General features: G+C 40.4%; 1 protein-coding gene across 1 annotated transcript in view; it reads left to right on the forward strand.

The window, feature by feature from the left end:
• The window catches only part of LOC134846001 (uncharacterized), a 45,242-nt gene that overhangs the window by 22,105 nt on the left and 2,476 nt on the right, over positions 1 to 20,661 (forward strand). The window contains exons 2-4 of the mRNA XM_063863164.1: positions 11,009 to 11,097; positions 11,371 to 11,548; positions 11,840 to 12,133. Of these exons, the coding sequence (XP_063719234.1) occupies positions 11,020 to 11,097; positions 11,371 to 11,548; positions 11,840 to 12,133 (550 nt within the window). The 5' untranslated portion in view covers positions 11,009 to 11,019. The remainder of the gene's footprint in view (positions 1 to 11,008; positions 11,098 to 11,370; positions 11,549 to 11,839; positions 12,134 to 20,661) is intronic.

The following is a 20,661-nucleotide window of genomic DNA, read 5'->3' on the forward strand; positions in this document are numbered from 1 at the left end:
CTTCCTTGTCGACAAGTGCATCCATATTTGAAAAATCAAAGATCTAAACAATGGGCTAAACATAAATATCTATTCCCACCTCAATAAAGGATATATATGTGTAAGAAGAATACTGCACGCACCAAATTGGGATTTTCAAATTTTTGCCATAAATGCTGTACAGACGACGTTCCACTGACTTTGGTAGAACTGCCAACCATCAGTACCATTTGGCCTGGATCCCGTTTATCCGATTTTGGTGCCGCGCTTATTGAAACGGGTGTCTTCTCGGATGAGTATTTCATAAATACGCTGTGTTTTGATTTGTCAAAACACAGACCTCGCAGAACGTCGTTTTCTGTTTGTATGTGAAATTCAAAGAAGGAGTTTGCTCCCTTTTCTCGCAACCCTTTCACTGCATGTAAGAAACCACATGTCGGCGAATTCGATGGACTCGCGGGCGATTGTGCTGCTGAACTTGCATTGTCTAATCTGGCACGCTTGGGTGTAGTTGGCCCATCCATTTTATCAACAAGTTTCTTAAACGCAAAAAAAATAAAACATTCCAAGGGAAACACACTAATCGACAGACTCCACAGCTTCTTAATAGAAAGCTAGACATCAGATACATCAACAATCAATTAAGGATAGTGAAAGAAAATAAAAATAGGTTTATGAAAACTAACAATGCTTTCGTATACGCATACATCTGTCTCCAACAGATTGGAATAAACATGATCTAAACATGTATTATCGTTTGTAGTTGGTTGCGCGATTAGTGAGCGCAGTGACCATCCATCAAGCAAAAACCGTGGAAGACTACACTGCATCAACACATTCTCATTAAAATCTCCAAACATAACAGTGGCAACCTCGTTGCAAGTGTACATATCCAGACAATATCGCAAGGCAGTTCGCAGTTGAGAGTCAGTAGTCGCAGAGCGACGTCTGTGCACGCATATCAATACAGAGAGGTGACGACGAACGATGCAGAATTGAACATTTTGATACATCTAAAAGTGAACATCACATTCAGCATAAATGTCACTCTTGATGTAGCAAACAATACCAGTGTGTTGTCTGCTCGACGAAACGTTGTATTCAAAGTCATCACGATCCATGTTAAATCCATGAATGCTAAACGAATCTGAAGAATCTGTGCTATTCAGCCAAGTTTCCACAAGGAAAATAAAATGACATCGGTATAAACTTTCGTCTGTCGCAAAATCTGCAAAATTTGACCTCAAGCTTTGAATGTTTTGATAGTACACGGAAGCATTGTACTCGTCCGCAAGATGCAGCTCAAAAGGGAGTTCCAACACTTTTGTGCAACGCAAGCGTTCCATCTCTGTTGTTACCTAAACAACAAAGAAAGCTTCAAAAACACATTTACATATAGTACATTAAGCTTATCGTACTGGTTACAGTTACCTTCTGACACACTGAAATTTGATGTTCGTACAGACTATCGACAATATAAAGATTGTCTTCGGCAAACACGCGACCAATCCCTACATAATGCAATGCATTCACTGATCGCCCAGATCGGAAATCACATTCGACAATTTGATAGCCATCTCCTAGAAACAAAAGCAAACAAAAAGAAACGACTTTCGCAAACAATATTTCGAGTTACAAGAGTACAAGTTACCTTGCGACTTGTGAATTGTAATCGCGCCAGCAAATACAATCGGAAACTGTTTCCTTGCAATACGAAGTGACTGGTTTTTGCCCATACTGAACACCCGAGTAACCATAACAAGAGGGGTCCATAATAATGAAATATCGTCTGTGAAATAATTTGAAAAAAGGGCTCTTTGATGATGACCAACGTTCGAATCTTCAAATTCTAGCCATATCATTGACGGCAAATTGTTCCGGGAAACTACTTTGCGAAGAACACCTGTTTTCCCATTGCACAGCTTATCAGATGTTGAAATGTTGATGGTAAGCATGTATCGTAGTCCAATGCAAAGATTCAACTCTTTATGCAGTTGACCGGTGTCTTTTGGGTCAAGATTGACAACTTTTGATAAAATTGTGTCCGACAACGTGCAAGATGAAAATTCTCCGGAAACGGAATCAAGAGCATTTGCCAAATATCGTTCACCCGCAAAATTATTCAGAATAATGTCATTATGGTCTCGCACTTCTTTGTTTCGTCGGCATATTCGCAAAACGCCACTGTCTGACAAGATATGTTTTGAGAATACTCTGTTATTTAAAGCAGCAATGTCCTGAGGAGTTTGTTTTCCTTCTCGCAATCTGTTGAGTTTTTCAGCAAAAAGTTGGTCATTTGCTTGTCTCATAATTTTCTTTAATTCAAATAGACGTACAAAATCCCACAATATTCCTGCAAAGGCACTGTATGGCACAGAATGTGGTCTCGGAACTTCAAACGGATAGTTGTCCATAATTGGTGCTAACTGAAACAAATCACCAACAAGAAGCGTTGGTATACCACCCATAGCAACATCACGTCCAGTTATTTCTCGCAATCGCATGTCAATGCAATACAGCAAAGTGGCACCAAGTACTGAAATCTCATCAATGACAACGAATTTGAGTTCACGATACTTGTTTTGATAAAAGTGCAATCGCTCTGGTGAAATGGCAAGAATTTTGTCGGGTGAATTTCCTATTTTCAATCCAAGAGCGTGATGGATAGTTTGACCATCTAAATGAGTGGCAGCAATTCCATATGACGCCATGACGAGCACAGTTATATCTGAAGGGTCTAAATCGGGACGACGAAAGCACCTGAGAGCACATTGAACAATGGCTTTAGTTAAATGTGTCTTCCCAGTACCAGCACCACCAGACAGAAAGGGTATTTCGTAGTCGCTTTGATCAGGTACTTTGAATTTTCGAATCATTGTATAGAAGAACTGCCGTTGTTCTTGGTTCAAGCGGGAAACTAGATTAAAATAATCACTGTCAGGTAATAGAAATGGAACTGCATTATGGTCATCGGCAGAATTTGCAGGCAAATCGTCAATGTTAGTGATATCTAGGGATAAAACATTATTGCTCTCATTTTTTCCAACACTTAAACCACAAACACTAACTGCAGGCACAACATACCTAATGTTAAAATACATATTATCGAAAAAATATAGCTTTATATAGATTCAAATTTTTTGCAATAATGCTTCACCTCTGTCCACAACCGTTTCCTGCTCGTCGCCACCTGTGGCATCATGTTGATTAACTTCGGCAAAAAAAGGAAAAGGATTCATATCATCTTCTTCTGGAATTTCAACAGATTCTATAACACTGCGCCAATATTCATAAATTTTTCGTTTCTCATCTATAGCTGCTGTGATTTGGTTGACCCTTTCTTCAAATGTAACACATCCGCCCTTCAGATCACATTCGTTACGATAAGGTTGAAATAACATCAACAGTTCGCGGAAGTGATTTTCGCGATCAGTTTCTATGCTGTATTTTACATATCTTATTATGCGATAAGATCCTGGATTCTTTATCCGTTGAACAAGTTGACCGTTTGGCAATTTGTAGATGTTCTCACTATTTATATCCAAAGTGCACTCAGAAGAAGAAGACTCAGAAGAAGAACTATTTTAGTTTTTGCGAACTAGTCGGAATTGTGAAACCCAATCAGCTAGACAAACTTGTTCAAGGGACGCTGGCCTGGAAGTGTATCTAGTAATGTGATTTTGTGCTAAAACATCTTCCGAATTGTCGTCCATTTCGGAAATTACATTGAGAGGTTTTAACATATGAACGCGTTTCTCGGGTTCGCTGGTATTTATAAACTGAAAGGAACGTGATGACCTTGTAATTGGTAGCTCTAAAAGAAGCAAAGCAGCTTCTTGTGCGCATATTTCCTCGTTTCTAACAAATTCACCCGCAATTTCTCGCAATTGTCGGAGAAAATCGTGACCACGGAATTTCTCTTGTACTTTTCGTAAAGTCTCGCTCATACCCTTTTGTGATTTGGCTATGTAAGAGCAAATGTATTTAATTACTGCATAGGCATTTGTCACATACTGAATGTCCATGTTAGCGCGCCATAGATACAACAAAACTGGATTGTAGTTGTTAACACGGACTTCAGATGGCTTCCTCTGGATAAAAACAGTCGTTTCTTTGATTGAAGATCTAATTGCCAATAAATACTCATCTACGGACATTTTCAGGGTTTCAATAAAAGTTGAAAACGTCATAACGCAATTGGTTCCTCGTGGTAACTTGTTTATGAATTCTATAATTTTACGAAATCTGTTTTTATGTTTCGCAACATTTGAAGTCAGAGGACGAAGAACTACTGTGTAAGGCATGGGGGGAACAGGAAACTTGTTTTTACACTGCAGTCCGTTGGTCTTGCAAAAACGACGGTCGTGTTTGTCCAATTGTAGTTTTTGAGGTAGTGCTCTGTCTTCTTTCGTCAGAACAACCTTTTCGATATAGGGTAAAGTAATGGAACAAGATATTGCGCGATTCACGAAGTTAATGACGTGCAAATCGTCATCAATATCAAGCTTAGGTGTATTTTTGACGTAATATAATCCATGTTCGTGAAGCGAACCTCGTTGTTGAGTTTCACATCTTGACTTGTAATCGACAACTTGCCCAACAGGACTAGCAGCGGACATAAGAATGTCTTTCTGAAGCCATCCCATTCGCTTGGAGTAGTGCCGGGCAATGTTTATGGCATCCGACCTAATTAAGTCTGCCTTTTCTTTATATCCCATTTGCAATAATTGTTCACCAGTGGGGCATGGCTTCCCTGGATTTGCTGACATCCAGAGAATTGTCAAAAGATCTGTCCAATGGGCTTCCGCCATTGAGAAAGTCATAAACAGAGACGGCGGGCCATTTTGTCGAATGAGAGCCATAAAATTCTTTTCCATTTTGGCAAAGTACGGTGGACTGAAACGTTCATTCGCAAGAAATGCATATGCTTTGTCTGTGTCGAACAGATTACGCAGTGAATGGCCTTTAACATCAGAAGCTCGCAAATTTCGGCCATGTCTTTTGCGGACAGCGACTTGCGCATTACTAAAGACTCGTTTGATGACGCATTTTTTCGTCTTGAAAAAGAGGTTGTCAGAATGACGGGCAAACTTTCTGTTGACGTTTTGCATTTCTGCTTAACAAATATTCTTGTATGAAACACTTCGGATACGCTCTGTATTGCGAGCACGCGCTTGGCCAGCAAAAAGGGTTGGATACGCATATTCCTCGCCAAATTCATCAGTGAATATTGACAATGGAGTCTCACCCGATGTTGGAGCAGTTACAGTTTTTAGACTGATGTCCATAAGAGGCCGCGAGTTGAGCAAGGTGTCAAAGGAGCCTGCTATTTCACCGTCCTCGCTACTTTCGTCAGATTCATCAGATTCCATTTTAATGTTAGGTGGTAACTCCAATTGCATGGTTATCGATGAGTCATAGATAATGCCTTCTGAAACGTACAATGCTGCAAACACAGCCATTCAGCAAATTCGTGAACAAGCTTAGGGCGAATATATCGACTGAGGTAAGTAGTTTTATCAGTTGTGCGTCTCTTCAAGTCAACGGCAAGCAAACAGTTGTCATTAGCAGGGCGTGGTAATATTTTGAGGGTATGGTCAATGTTACTGGGGGCATTAACAACAGCACCCTTCGAAGCATACTGTCCCCCTCTGGGCCTTGAGAATATTTTCATGAAAGGAATACGCGCAGAACAAAGTAACTCTTCGAGTCTGGTGACAGAGAACTGTAACGGAATACTTGCATATTTAAAACCAGTAAGAACAGCCATTTCTGGAATTAGGCCTTTTCTAATTTGACGAGAGCATGACACACATATCCATTCTATGTTATCAACAGACATGTAATCAGTACAACAACGTTGAAATAAACCAGTCTTGTTCGTAACTGGTGTTACTTGGTCTCTGTACTTTTGCTGAGAACAACATGTGCAAACAAATTGGAGGCAACTGTCTAAAATTTTTCTGTTCCACCTTCTCACTAGTTGTTTAATACTCGGCGGAAGTTTTTGCCTAGGTTTTATTTTTCTGCGACTGACAATTCGCTTTTTCACTCCTGCTGATTTGGCACGTTTGGAAGCCATCTCTATGTTTTTAGCAAGAACGTTAGGAATCTTCATTCTTTGTTGACTTCTCAATCGATTTATAGCTTCGTACTGGGGGTTATTTCGGAAATGTTGTTTAACAACATTTGTCTTTAGAATCTTATATTGTTCGTTATTTCTTGACAAGTGTTGGTGTTCTTTGAAATTTGGCAAAACTCGTAATTTGCTCAATCGCTGTCGATTATATTCTTGCTTGCGTTCAGTTCGCACTTGACCAATGGAATCTTTTCGCTGTGATACGCGCTCTTGCTCCACAAAAGTTGGACTCTTACGCAAATGTTCCAAACGTGCCGATTGTATTCTCTTTTTGAGTTCTTTATATCAAAAATTGTGGCCGCCAAATCAAACTCAATGGAGACTGGTGTTAGATCCACGTGACTGGGAACTGAATTTTGCGACAAACTATTTGTGTCGTTTATTGTCTTCGCCTTCTCACGCTTCGTTCGTGCCCATTCTGCCTGGTACACTTTCCGATCCATCTTTGACTTTGTTAATTTCTTAACATTACCACAAGTGTTATTTGATAAATTGTCCAGCAGCATAATATTGGCAGCGGGTGTTGGATACATATCTTTCTTTTCACAAAGAATAACATAAGCACAACCCCAATCAGGGACATGGTGGTGCGATATGGTGCAATCGTTAACGCAAAGGTACTCATGAGCGGTTTTTATGACAGTAAAGTAATGACCGTATTCAAAAGACCCCGTGTGAATAACAGCAGCCTTTACTCCGTAATCACATCCACCAATTTCGATTGTTTCACCAATTGTGACTTCTGCTCTAGAGTAAACGCGATTGCCAGCGACAAACATGTAACGCGCAATCAGCAAAACAACAGTATTTTCAATATGGGTTGGTTCTTTAAATGTTATTGCCCTTTCTGAGATACACGTGGAATTTGGACATGTTACATTAATGGCATGGTTGGCAAAGTGATTGACCACAAGCTCCTGCAGAAGTTGACCATTGCGTGGAGGACTTAAAACTAACGCAGAAGTAGTTTCAGGTCTTCTCCATGACACATTACACAGACAACACGTGAAATTATCTGAATACGATATTTCGAAGAAATTCCATTGGCCCTCAGATTTAAATGCATTGATAATTGACAGTAGTACCTCGGAAGCATCGTGCTGATGTCCATAGGTATATGAGAAGCTGTAATTCAAATCAAGATGCTGGAGAATTTTAACTTTGGAAGTAGACGCATTGATGAAAAAGTTTTCTGTGGACAGCATTTGACAAAATATCTTTTTCACAGTTGAAATTAACACGCCACCATGGTCAAATTCAGTAAGTCTACTGAGCCGATCTCTGATGCAAGCGCTTGACAACAAAAGCTGAAGAACAGAATTGAGATAGCAACTGTTGTCATCATTTGCAATGCCCGTGGGTCGAAATGGCTCCATTACATGACTGAAAATAGAAGTAACATAAAATTTAACATTTTGCTTTACGTTATTGAGTCCACGCTCCAACAAATTCTTTTTTTAGAAATACAAAAGCAAATTTGAAAATTAATTACCGGACAGATATAACTATAGATAAATCTTTAAAATAAATAATTTAAAATCATTTTTGATGTAGCTGCAACCCAAAAGCAAGTGGACAAATCTCGTTGGCAGCGTTCCCTGTAAATCGTTGTACGCTAATTGGTGATATACAGATCTTTCTGAAAATGTCCTAAACAGAACAATAAATTGAAAATCATTTTTTGCTTTTAACTACATAGCTAAGAAGTAAAACATCAAATTTCACAATCAAACAACAAAGACGCTAACTAACTAAATAAATAAATGAACGAACAAACCAACAAATGAACGAACAAACCAAAAATAAATAAACATAAATAAATAAATGAATAAATAAATACATACATGAATAATAAATAAAAGCAAAACTAAATGAAAAAAAATAATTAAATAAATATAGCAATAAATATCAACGAATAAACAAAACACACCTGATAAATAAATAAACAATAAAAAATTAAATCAATACATAAATAAATACATACATAAATAAATAAATAAATAAATAAATAAATAAATAAATAAATAAATAAATAAATAAACGCAAAACTGAAATGTACAAATAATTAAATAGACATGAAAAAATATATATGAACAAATAACCAAACAAACAGACCCATAATATAAATAAATGAAAATAAATAAGTTACATAAATACACACGCAGAAATAATAAAAGCAAAACTAAATGAAAGAAAGAATAATTAAATAAATAAACAAAACACGTGATAAAAATAAACAAAAATAAATATGTACGTACATAAATTATAAATAAATATAAGCAAACTAAACATAATTAAATAAATAGAAGAACATATAATTAAATAAATAAAGATGAACAAATAAAGAAACAAACATACGCAATCACGTGACATAGCGCGATATTGTCCAGCCCACATGATAATTGATAACTGTGGACGTTATTTGTCGACACTTGACAACAGACAACATTAAAAAAAACCGTTACAAGATACCATAACACCTTGACTAAAGTCTTCGGTGTAATAAATAAAGCTTACAAAAGGTCTTTCACAGAGTTTCAAAAAAGAGGAAATCTAGAAGTCTAAACTTTAGAATGCAGCTAAACTATCATATAAATGAGACATTTATGGAAGAAAGGCTCGAAGGGTTTTTTGCCAATCAAGTTTCAGCTATTTGAAAAAAACTCGGCAAAACTTTAATTGCTTTTGCTGGAACGCTATTCCAAAAATGGCAGTGCGTCAGTTCAGATATCCAATTTTTCAACTGGCACGACCAACTGAAGTGTCCCAGTTTATGAAGGTAAATTATCTTAAATGAGGAAAGTGGTAAATTTTTTTAATGGAAATCACTGATTAAATCAGCAAAATCATTGTACTACATGGCCTTGGAAAGTAGTCTCACCTAATGAGGAAAAAATACTAACTTATCTACATCCATTTTTGACCGACTGACTCTTTAAACCGTTACAAAGGCGCCTTTTGTTTCAATATATACTTTTTATTCCAGGTGGGCTGCGAGATTTTCTCAATACAAAACTTCAGATTTGTTAATTCTTCATAAATTAGTGGATACGTTTTCTGACACCTCCCATAACGCTTGCCATTAGCAACCAAAAGCAAATCGGAATTTGGTGAGTCTCTGGCGCACCTGGTCTGGAGGTAGGCAATACGCCAGGGACACCAAAGGTCATGGGTTCAAATATGACCAGGACCAGTTTTCTTTTTCATACGGGAAATATGCCGTTTCGAAAAAAATATTCAGCTTATTTTTTGCCTGCTTATGTTTTGTCGACTTTGTTGCCTTATCTTGGATTTTGATTTTCTTGTGCTCTACGCAACTTTCATGGTAGTTGCTTCTAGCGTATTGTTTGTCTCGTGCAATGTGTATTTTTGCTAAGCTCGACTTCCTACATTATCTCTTTTTTTTTGCTTAGAAACTTTATTCGGCTAAAAGACCAAGTTTCACGTAGTTCATGGGAAACATAATTTTTATGCTCCCTCCAGATTAGCACAAAGCTAAAAATCTTAGAGTAGAGTTTTACTTAAAAAATTTTCATCAAAGAGTTATTGTTTTCCGTTTCATCAAAGAGTTATTGTTTTCCGTTTTTTCGGTTCTAAATTTTTGCGGCTCTGTTGATCAGTGTTTTTTTTGCGCCGCTCAATAACAAATTTTTGCGGCACTCGATTAGTATTTTTGAATTTTCATTAGTTCCGGCTCTGTTTTTTTTTGGCCTAGTCAACTTATTTTGTGCCATTTGTACGCAAAAAATAATATTTAAAAGTCAATTATTCAAATTGGCTGTGCTGTAAAAATAGGTTCGATGGGCCTCTAAGTAGTGTTGGTTGTGTTCCTCGACTATTTTTCATAATAATTTTTTTCCCTGTAAAGCTCTTTCAGGGAAATCGGACATGAAAGGGTTGGTGTTTCAACATGGTTTTTAAAAATTTTATGTGCAATAAAAAAATCAGTGCATTTTGCGCGATAGAAATGAAAAAATCAATCTTGAGACGACAAAGGCCTATACCTATAGTTCGAGTCCATCCGGGACCTATTTTTTGTAAATGAAAACTTTTCGAACTATCGTCTGTCTGCTTATTTTGTCGGTTTAGTTCTCGCTGAAAAGGTTTCTGTAGGTTCTGCTTTTTTTAGCAATCCAAATGCCATTCGTAAAAATTTGAATAGTGCAAGTAATTTTTTTTAACATTTTTTTCTGTCAATTTATCTGCACCTTATCATAATCATCCGTTTTGTATCGCAAGCGGTGCAAAGCGTCGCTTCGCTTCCGTTGATTTTTTGATTCCTCAATTTCATGCGTTTTACATTGCACGCTCCTTTGTTATCCGAGATTGTGAGAGTTGTAAACCATTCGTAATAAAGTAGTGGAAGAGAATTTCTATGTAGAAGAAAGCCGGATCTGGAATCCATTGTAAGCGCAGCTAATTTCTTAAATTGTTCTTATCTCTTGCAATATACTTTTTAAAAATCTTTCTCAATTTGCATATCTAATTTTTTTGCAGTTTTGTTCATGCTTGTTTTTTCTAAGGTTTATTATATTCCGATGCTCTTTTGAGCTAATGATCACTTCTAATACTAGGGTATGAATGCTATTAGGATTAAACACTTAAGAAATATTACGCATCATTGAACAGCAACCAAGAGAACTTTCTTACCACACTTTCTTTGATTCTGACGTAAACTAGGAGTTAGGATACAAACGATCGCAAAAACACGCATACATCAAAAACTCATAATATGTATAGATATGTATTATCTTTGAAGCTACCCCACGTTTTACTGAGAAAATTCTTCACCCTTACGGTCAATTACAAAAGAATATTCAAACTAGCTTAACTATGACATAGTACTATTGTATATCGGTTTTGCTCGTGACTATTAGTCATTTCGCTTTCAGATTCTAGATATGAACAACAGAAAGAGATTGGGAACTCGTCAGCACTCTCTAAAACAGAAAGCTACAATTATCAATGAAGATCTTCAGGCATGATTTAAATATAAGTTCAAAAAATATTTGAAGTGGTCCCCTAATCCTGTTATAGGTTTTTATTTTTCATTGATTTTTTCAACCTGCAATCAAACGTTGGAATTTTAACGTTATATCAATTACTGAGACATGGGATTAAAGTTGCAACTTAAGAGTCAAATTAGTTTTGCTCTGAAGCTGATATTTAGAATGTAATTTGAGCGGCTAATTAGTCTTAAATCCAAGTTACAACTACTTCATGTTTTTGCCACAATCTCATCTCCTTTCCAGGCAACTTCCCACCTTCGTACCCGTCAGGCAAGACAGAGTGGGGGTCTTGGTGGCTCTATTTTGATCCCATCTACTCCATCGGACAATGGGGGGAGTGGTAGTTGCAGTAGGAGATCAAACACTCCTGTAGTCATCACGCCATTCGTCAACACTCAGATCAAAATGCTCATGAACAGCAGTGAGTTATTTTAGTATATGGTAATCAATCTACTGAGTTTCAGCATTATTATAGCCCGGAAGGGTTTTTCAAAATAGTAAAAATCTGAATGATGTTAAAAAAGATTGAGAGCGATATGTTTATGCAATATTTAGTAAAGCTTCCTAATGTTGAACGGAAACGGAAATTTTATTTGCTAGAGACAATTTGTGTCCCAATTGCGCTCTGCTAAATTAATTTATTATTCTTTTGTTTTTCCATGAATTATAAAAGAAATATTATCCTGTTATGGTTATTTTTGATTAATTATAGGAGAGCGGAAGATGGCCTCTTCTTTGGAAAAAATGGGATACCTCAACCTGAAGAAACAACACGAAAACAACTTCGATGAGAACCAGAACAAGGAAAACATGAATAAGAGACACCATCCATTCACTCCGTTTGACGAGTGCAAACTGAGTAGTAAGATGTCTAAAGTCTGTTCCACGCCTCTCTCTCTCGCCAAACGGACTCTCTTCAACCCATTCCGAGTGATTGCGTCACAGTCACCTGATGTAAGTGGAGGTGGAACAGCATGTGGTCGATACAGTTTAGATGTATCAGAAGGTAAGAGTTTATTCGTGAGAATTAGTATCTGCCTGTAAAGGTTAAAGTCAATTTTTGCTATAATTGGGCCCTCAAACAGGCGCGATTTTATAATGGGGGGACGTGCCTTTATTTTTGAGGGGAACAAAAGAAACCGTTTTTATACATAATTGAGTGCCCATTTTTCCGAAAAGCACCTTCGGCGCACCGTCGACCATTTTTAATGAAAGTGGTCAACTCTTTGAAAATGAGGCATGAATTTAATAGCTGTGATAATTGCAATATTATAGAAACTGCCCCCCCCCCCCCTTGAAAAAATCCTAGAATTGCGCCTATCCTCAAATATAGGATTTTTCTTCAAACTGTAAACGTGGGGGAATTCACAATATCTCTAGGCCGGCTTTTCTCACTCGTTATCGTCCTTCGCACCGCCGCAATATGTTCCCTTTAGTACTGGGGTCAGTGGGGCAATCGATTCCCGGTACTGTTTACAATCCCAAAAGGGTTGATTTGGTGGTTGGCTACTCTGTATCTTACTATGCTGCTTGCCCCGTGATCTGTGCTCTTCCGACTGTATCTCACTCGTCAATCAATAGTCGATCGCAACAACAATTCCAATAATAAGACTGAATTAAGAAATAAATATAACCAAATACAGAGTAGCCTATAAATGGCTGCAATATCAATCAATCGTTCAGTCAATGGAATGGGTCCGCGATTACTATTATCTAACCCCCTGCTCACTGCAGTTCAATTAACGCCTTACTATTAAATAACTAACTAACGCTCTCCTCGAGAACTTCTTTCAATATCGATCGTTCAACAACGATCCCACTATCCTCTAGATAGCCTAACTTATATCGACTAACTAACTAAATCACGTTAACAAGTCTTCCAACTTGTTCCCACTTTACATTGAGAATAAAGCGACTACCGTAACTCGTAGCCCAAATTGTTCTCTAACTAACTGAGAACCAACTACTCTCAATCGTAGTTATCACTGTTCTCTAACTAACTGAGAACCAACTGTACTCTATTTCAGTATCAATTGCTCTGACCAGTTCGGTGGTTGTACCTTAATCGCGTATCGTTATCTTTATTTACTTTCGGTTCGGTCAGAGGCCTACCGTTCCTTATCACTACTAACATTCACTTAACTAGCTGCCACTCAGGACTTATCAGCTGAATCAACCATTAGGTCAGTTTTAATTAAACTAACATTCACTTAACTAGCTGCCACTCAGTTAATCAGGACATACTGAGCAAACATTGGGTTCAACTACAAAATCAGCTCCCAATCGTATTTGACAAATGAACCCTTGCATGATTTTATTTTAGTTCTTCCTAACTTTTTCCCTTTCCTATGAATTGGGTAGTTCTCACTCAATCGGTAAATTAACTTCCGTGATACTTGAAAAGTTTCCATTTTGGTCATTTAAATTTTATTCCCCTCAGTCCAAAGGCTGGGTAATTCCCTTCCCCGTGTCCGTTTTGATCCGAAAAAACACCACAAGAATTTATTTAATATGCTAAGGCTGTTCATAAAATCTTCATCCCGAAATTCCCATTTCCTTCCATAGATATTCCCAATTTTTGTACGGGGCTGTATTTTTACTTGTTTGTCGGTTTTATCGAAAGTCCAAGTGGAGTGGGTTAAGCTGACCCCAATGTTTGCTAATTACAGAAAATCACTTTCGCTCGCGTACAAAGGTCAAAACTAAAACTCTCGATTTAGGGGTCTCGCCTGGTGGGTAGGTACCCCTTACGGGTCCTTACAAGGCTAATTTATCGCTTTTCAGGGGGTTCCGGGGTCTTGGGGTCAAAATTGCCAAATGGCCTCTTTGAGGTCATCCGAGGTCAAATGAGGTCAAACGCGTCCAAACGTCTTATTTTCGATGGGAGATCATTCTCACTAAGTTTCATTCATATCGGACCTTCCCTTCCCATATTTTCGAAAATATTGGGTCAATTAACACTTTTCTTTAAAACTGCCATTTTCACCCCATAGGAAGTTCCGGAGAGGATTGGGTCACTAGACGTCCCCCTACTGGGTTCTGCCCCCCTTCACATTGGTGCATTAAAATCACAAGTCAATTATCACTATCAGGTGTTAATAGCCTTATTCAATTTTCAAGTGCTAATAGCTTCCGACGTAGCCGCCGGATTGGGTCCAAACATTGATACATTATAGGTCTTCCCCAAACCTACCATCCCCCCAAGTTTCAGCCTCCTATCATTATCAGGGGTCGAGAAATAACAAAAAGTGGGTTTTGTTTACATAAGGCGTAAAACCGGAAGTAATAACCGGATGCGTTCAAAATCCCGGTGGTGATCTTCCCTCGCCTAGGGCTACAACATATTGCAATATGAAGTCATTCTGACCATTAGTTACCGGTTTACAAAAAGTGCTAATTGCATTTTCGGAAATTATTATCACTCGCCCCCCAGGGGTCCCCGGGGTCTGAAAATTTGCATGCCCGGCTAAAATCATCTCTATTAGTCACCCACCAATTTTCATAAGGATCGGACCAGTGGTTCCCAATCCGGGGGGGGGGTTTCCAGAATTTTAGCGCTTTCTTCTTTTTTTTTCCAATTCTTCGCCCTAGAGGTCAAATTCAATGTGCAAATCCGATTACGATTGTTTGTTCTCTCAAACTAAGCTTATCTGTCACTGAATTTCATTGCTACAAGTTCATACAGTCGGTTTACGTTGAAATTGAATTTCGCAACTTTCACCCATTTTCATCATGAATTACCAATTTTACACTCAGGTTTCTATAGCATGTAATACAGTAGAATCACCAATTCTACAATCTTCCCTTCTAGTCTATTATTCTCCCGAATAATGAAAAAGTTACTATTAACAAGCCTAAGGTTAACTTACATAACGCTTCGTTCCGCTACGCCGTGCTCCCCAACACTTGGTCGTTTTCCCTCCTTTTAAAGTTTTACCCTTAAAGATTGCGGACCCATCAGTTAGTCCCCGTTAAATAAACAATTATATAGCACAATGAGTAACCTAAGAGGGGACGTAACTGAATTGACTTTACTCTTCATGGTACGATCCAACCCTTTCCTATTCGTAATCATCAATGTTCAAAATCCGCACAAAACCGTTAGGTGGGATCGCACTCAGATAACAAGAAGCACCAACTATATATATGAAATGAACAGAAACACTTTATTAATGAAAGTTTTAACTCACAAACGCGTCGATTCCAAACCTCACAGGTGGTTTCCTTACTCGAGTTGACCGACCGCCGTCATCTGCAGTGCCGATTTCCATCACTGGTTCAGCAGCCATCGGCTCTCCCGGGGGTCTGCCTTCCGCCTCACTCGGTAGATTCGCAGGCTCTTCTTCCCTTCTGGCCTCGAGCTCCGTCGCATCGTACGTCTCTATCGTGTCTTCTTCCCTCCTAGCCACATCGATCATTCGTTGAGGTGGATCAGCAAAGTGTTCGGGCATCGCCCTGTTTCGCACATTTCGCCCAGGTGGGTTAACTTGTTGCTCTTCCGCTTGATTTCTCACAGGCAACAATCTCACTGGTACATCTTTTGGACCTGGGTCATGACTAAAACCCTCCCGGTTGTTCACCCACAACAACTCATCTTTATCATACATCTCCCGGTCATCGAAGAAACTAACCGACCGATAAGACGTCGGTCGCTTGCTCGTTGTGGCCCCATCTGTCTCTTGAACCACTGCAACCATATCTGATCGATCTCCTCCACGAGTCCTTCTCAGTGCTTCCTCTAACGATACTGGCTTGGGGCATCCATTCATGTCGTCGTCTTCAGCTTCGTTATCATGGAGCATATTTACACTGTGACTCTCATAGTTGACTGGCCAACCCTCTGGAATTTCGTCCAGTACATCGCTGGACAAATTATTTGTCAGAATTGGTCTATCCCACCGATTCGCTTCCAACTTGTTTTTCCCTCCTGGGTCTGGGGGAACTCGGGGGACCAGCTGGGGAGCCTTATAAAACACTGGCACAACCGATCCTTCCGTACGGCCCGTCCACAAGTTGTCTCTGCTGAATTCTAACGAACATTTGTACCCTCTCAATGATCTGAGAACGAGAACCATCTCAGCCTTCAGTTCTGGTACCACCAGAGCCTCGATTTCATCATCGATGACACCTAACTTCAAATTTGTCGTTATGTAACCATCAAAAGCGACTCTCTTTCCGTCCGCTGTCTCCAAGTGACCCCTGTACAGTTTTATCTCCGGCCCATCAACAATTTTTCGAGCCTTGTCGCTTCGGATCAAATTCGTTGTGGCCCCCGTGTCCAATAACGTGTCCATGTTCGTTCCTCCAACGCAAGCATCCACATAGGCTCCGTACGGATCATTCGTCCAATGACTAATACCCACGCACTCGTATGTCATCTTTGTTTGGCGATTGTGGGTCGCGCCTGTATCATTCGCATTATCTGTGGTTCGTGGCCGACGCTGCAATATTGTCCTCACATGCTCCCCGTCGAGGATTGAATCACCTTCGCATTTGTCTTCACTATGCTCATCGACCGATTTCTCGTTTTGTCCCATCTCCGTCGGGTAGACGCGTTCCATTGAGTTGTCGTCAGGTTCGCAATTCCCCAGATCACCTTCTCCCAAAGAAGCATGACTCATTCCCTTACACTCGTTTTCCTGACCGCTACTTTCAGAAACTTCGATGTCGACTCGCTCGGTGACATCGTCAACCATCGCCGATTCGTCAATTCTGATCTCAGTCATTTCTGTGCCAGGTCCCGCATCCTCGTGATAAACCAGCACCGTGTCACAGGAGTCTGTAGTCGCAGCTGCCTTGGCGCATACTCTTCCTGAATCCATTCCACGTCGGACCCGAAATCTCGGTCTCCCAGGACATCTGAACCTAACCTGAATTGGACTACTGCACTTCGCTCCAGTTTTCAAAACTTCGTTCCTCATGTCGAAAACGAAACCTTCGTTCTGTTCATACCAAACGAGGCCAAGTGTTAGATCAACATCCAGTCCATCGACCACCAAGACTTCGGTCCTTCTGTTAAACTGTCCCAGCTGCAGCACGATCGACGCTCTGCCAACTACTTCCATACTGACTCCTGTTTTTGTCTCGAGAATTTCCTCTGCCTGTCTCAGGGGCATCTCTGATCCAATCAACCGGTAGGCTTCGTAGCTTAACAGGGTCCATTCAGTGTCTGGATCCAGTTCAACTTTAGCAGCCCTGTTGTTGACGTAGCCATTCGTAAATGCTCTGATTGGCATCCAACACCTGTCGTCCGTCTCCACGGGAGTTGATTCACTCACTTCCTTCCTCGCATTCTTGGGGGTCACAACTCGTGACTCCTTCACTTGGCGTCCCACCACCGGCTTTTCATCTCCGTCTTTCCGATCTACTAATTGTGTCTGAGACTCCTCTGCGAGTTCAATTTTCTGGCCTTGGGCACGACTCCCATTCGAATGAAACCGCCGAATTTGGTTCGGAACTCGTGAAAAATTGCTTTGACTGCTCATCATAGAAACTTCCTAAACATTCATTCATCCATCGAGTACTCAGAACCATGTCCGTGTCCATCTCGTGGTTCTCCAATAATACTGCTGGGAATGTCCTCTTCAGTCTCCCCAACTTGATTTCCACCGAAATTAATCCCAACACTTCGACATCTCGGACATTTCCGTCACATCTTCCAATCAATCTTCCGTTGAACTGCAGTATAGCTGGCCGTGGCTGCAACGTCTGGTAAGCGTCCAGTCGCATCAAATTGCCCATAATCTCGTCGTCAAGTTCGGTATCCATATACACACCATTGGCGAATGCATTCACAAACCTCCTGCGAGTTTCAACGGATCTGGTTCTCCGCCCTGCATTCGATTCGACTTCCGTTGCGTCCTCAATTTTACTCTCGCTAGTTACAGAACCGGAACATTGGGTCTCAGCGTGTACAGTAAGCTCTGTTTCAACGCTACGTAGTCTTGATGTGATGCCATCTTTGCCAACAGGTTCTGCCAATACACCCAGCCCTTCGTGGATTGGCTCGGCTAGCTTTGTTTTGTCTTTTCCTTTGCTCGTTGCTCTTGGGACCTCGGGGTTTCTGCCCCCGTCAAGCACAACTTCGAAGTGATGAGGGATCATGTCTTCTCAATCTTCGGTAATCACCTGAACCGTTTCTTCCCTTCCAGTACGTAGCACCTCTCGGACGCTCGAGGAGCATCCCGTGTCGTCCTTCCAATTGTTTGAGGCTCAGAACCACGTCGACTTCTATCTCAGTAGCCGCCACCACAACAACATCCAGCCGCTCGGTGAATGCCCCAATCTGCATTTCCACTTCTGCCTGGCCCAAAACAACAACGTCACTAACCTGATCGTCCCAACATTCGTGAATTTTCCCATTGAACGCCTGAAGCTGAGGGGAAGTTTCTAGGATCATGAAAGCACATACATTCATCATGTGGACTGCAGTAGTCTCTTCCAACTCCATCCGAACTAGGATGTTGTCCACGAACCCATCGATCAAGTGCAGCTTCGGGTTAACCTCGGTTGGCACTTCAGCCGCTTCCAGCATCATTCTGCTGCCCGATGAATCGTCATTATCACTTCGTCTCGAGTGAGTCACCGTCGTTGAATCGGGTTCGACCGGCGTGATCCGTTCGCTATCCATACCCGTACTCGGCTTCTTCGATTCTTCCGCATTCCACATCGATACCTTCTTTTTCGTCCCAACCGTTTCTTCGTCTAGCATGATCATTGATGTCTTTGGTAGTTTCTCAAAAACTACTGGCGTCGGCTCCATTAGGTTGCCCTCGTGACACAGCGCTCTTTTTTTGTGGCTTACGAATAATTTGTGACACTCCGCAAGTCCCTGAGCACTCAGGACTACATCCGAATCGAGAACTCGGTTACTGACAACGATCAACATGAAGGTTCCCTCAAAGCTACCGAATCCGACTCTTGTTCTGATGTACCCGAGGGCCTCGACCTTTCGTTCTTTTCCATTGAATGTTCCTTTCAACTTTCCATTGAATCTCCGGACAGCTTCTTCGCACCCGAGGGTTTCAAGCAAACCTTCGGATATCAAGTTGCAATCTGTCCTATTGTCAATCTCAATGTCCACTATTTCGTCACACACACTGCCCCAAACGAAAGTTCGTCCCTTGTTAGCCGACTCCGATCTGGGGGCAAAATGTTCTCCTCCAACTTCTCCTGTCAGCACTCTGGGATAGTCGGAGGGAGCCATAATCTGCCTCAATCTGCTTTCACCCATGGCAATCGTCTGTCGATTGTTCGTTCGCAATTCTCGTCTTCACACACAAATCGTCGTTGCAGGTAAAATCCAAAATAATGCCCACCCAGGAGCGCCACTGTAAACGTGGGGGAATTCACAATATCTCTAGGCCGGCTTTTCTCACTCGTTATCGTCCTTCGCACCGCCGCAATATGTTCCCTTTAGTACTGGGGTCAGTGGGGCAACCGATTCCCGGTACTGTTTACAATCCCAAAAGGGTTGATTTGGTGGTTGGCTACTCTGTATCTTACTATGCTGCTTGCCCCGTGATCTGTGCTCTTCCGACTGTATCTCACTCGTCAATCAATAGTCGATCGCAACAACAATTCCAATAATAAGACTGAATTAAGAAATAAATATAACCAAATACAGAGTAGCCTATAAATGGCTGCAATATCAATCAATCGTTCAGTCAATGGAATGGTTCCGCGATTACTATTATCTAACCCCCTGCTCACTGCAGTTCAATTAACGCCTTACTATTAAATAACTAACTAACGCTCTCCTCGAGAACTTCTTTCAATATCGATCGTTCAACAACGATCCCACTATCCTCTAGATAGCCTAACTTATATCGACTAACTAACTAAATCACGTTAACAAGTCTTCCAACTTGTTCCCACTTTACATTGAGAATAAAGCGACTACCGTAGCTCGTAGCCCAAATTGTTCTCTAACTAACTGAGAACCAACTACTCTCAATCGTAGTTATCACTGTTCTCTAACTAACTGAGAACCAACTGTACTCTATTTCAGTATCAATTGCTCTGACCAGTTCGGTGGTTGTACCTTAATCGCGTATCGTTATCTTTATTTACTTTCGGTTCGGTCAGAGGCCTACCGTTCCTTATCACTACTAACATTCACTTAACTAGCTGCCACTCAGTTAATCAGGACATACTGAGCAAACATTGGGTTCAACTACAAAATCAGCTCCCAATCGTATTTGACAAATGAACCCTTGCATGATTTTATTTTAGTTCTTCCTAGCTTTTTCCCTTTCCTATGAATTGGGTAGTTCTCACTCAATCGGTAAATTAACTTCCGTGATACTTGAAAAGTTTCCATTTTGGTCATTTAAATTTTATTCCCCTCAGTCCAAAGGCTGGGTAATTCCCTTCCCCGTGTCCGTTTTGATCCGAAAAAACACCACAAGAATTTATTTAATATGCTAAGGCTGTTCATAAAATCTTCATCCCGAAATTCCCATTTCCTTCCATAGATATTCCCAATTTTTGTACGGGGCTGTATTTTTACTTGTTTGTCGGTTTTATCGAAAG

The sequence above is a fragment of the Symsagittifera roscoffensis genome, chromosome 5 (assembly GCF_963678635.1).
Source record: "Symsagittifera roscoffensis chromosome 5, txSymRosc1.1, whole genome shotgun sequence".
In the NCBI taxonomy this organism is placed as follows: Eukaryota; Metazoa; Xenacoelomorpha; order Acoela; family Convolutidae; genus Symsagittifera; species Symsagittifera roscoffensis.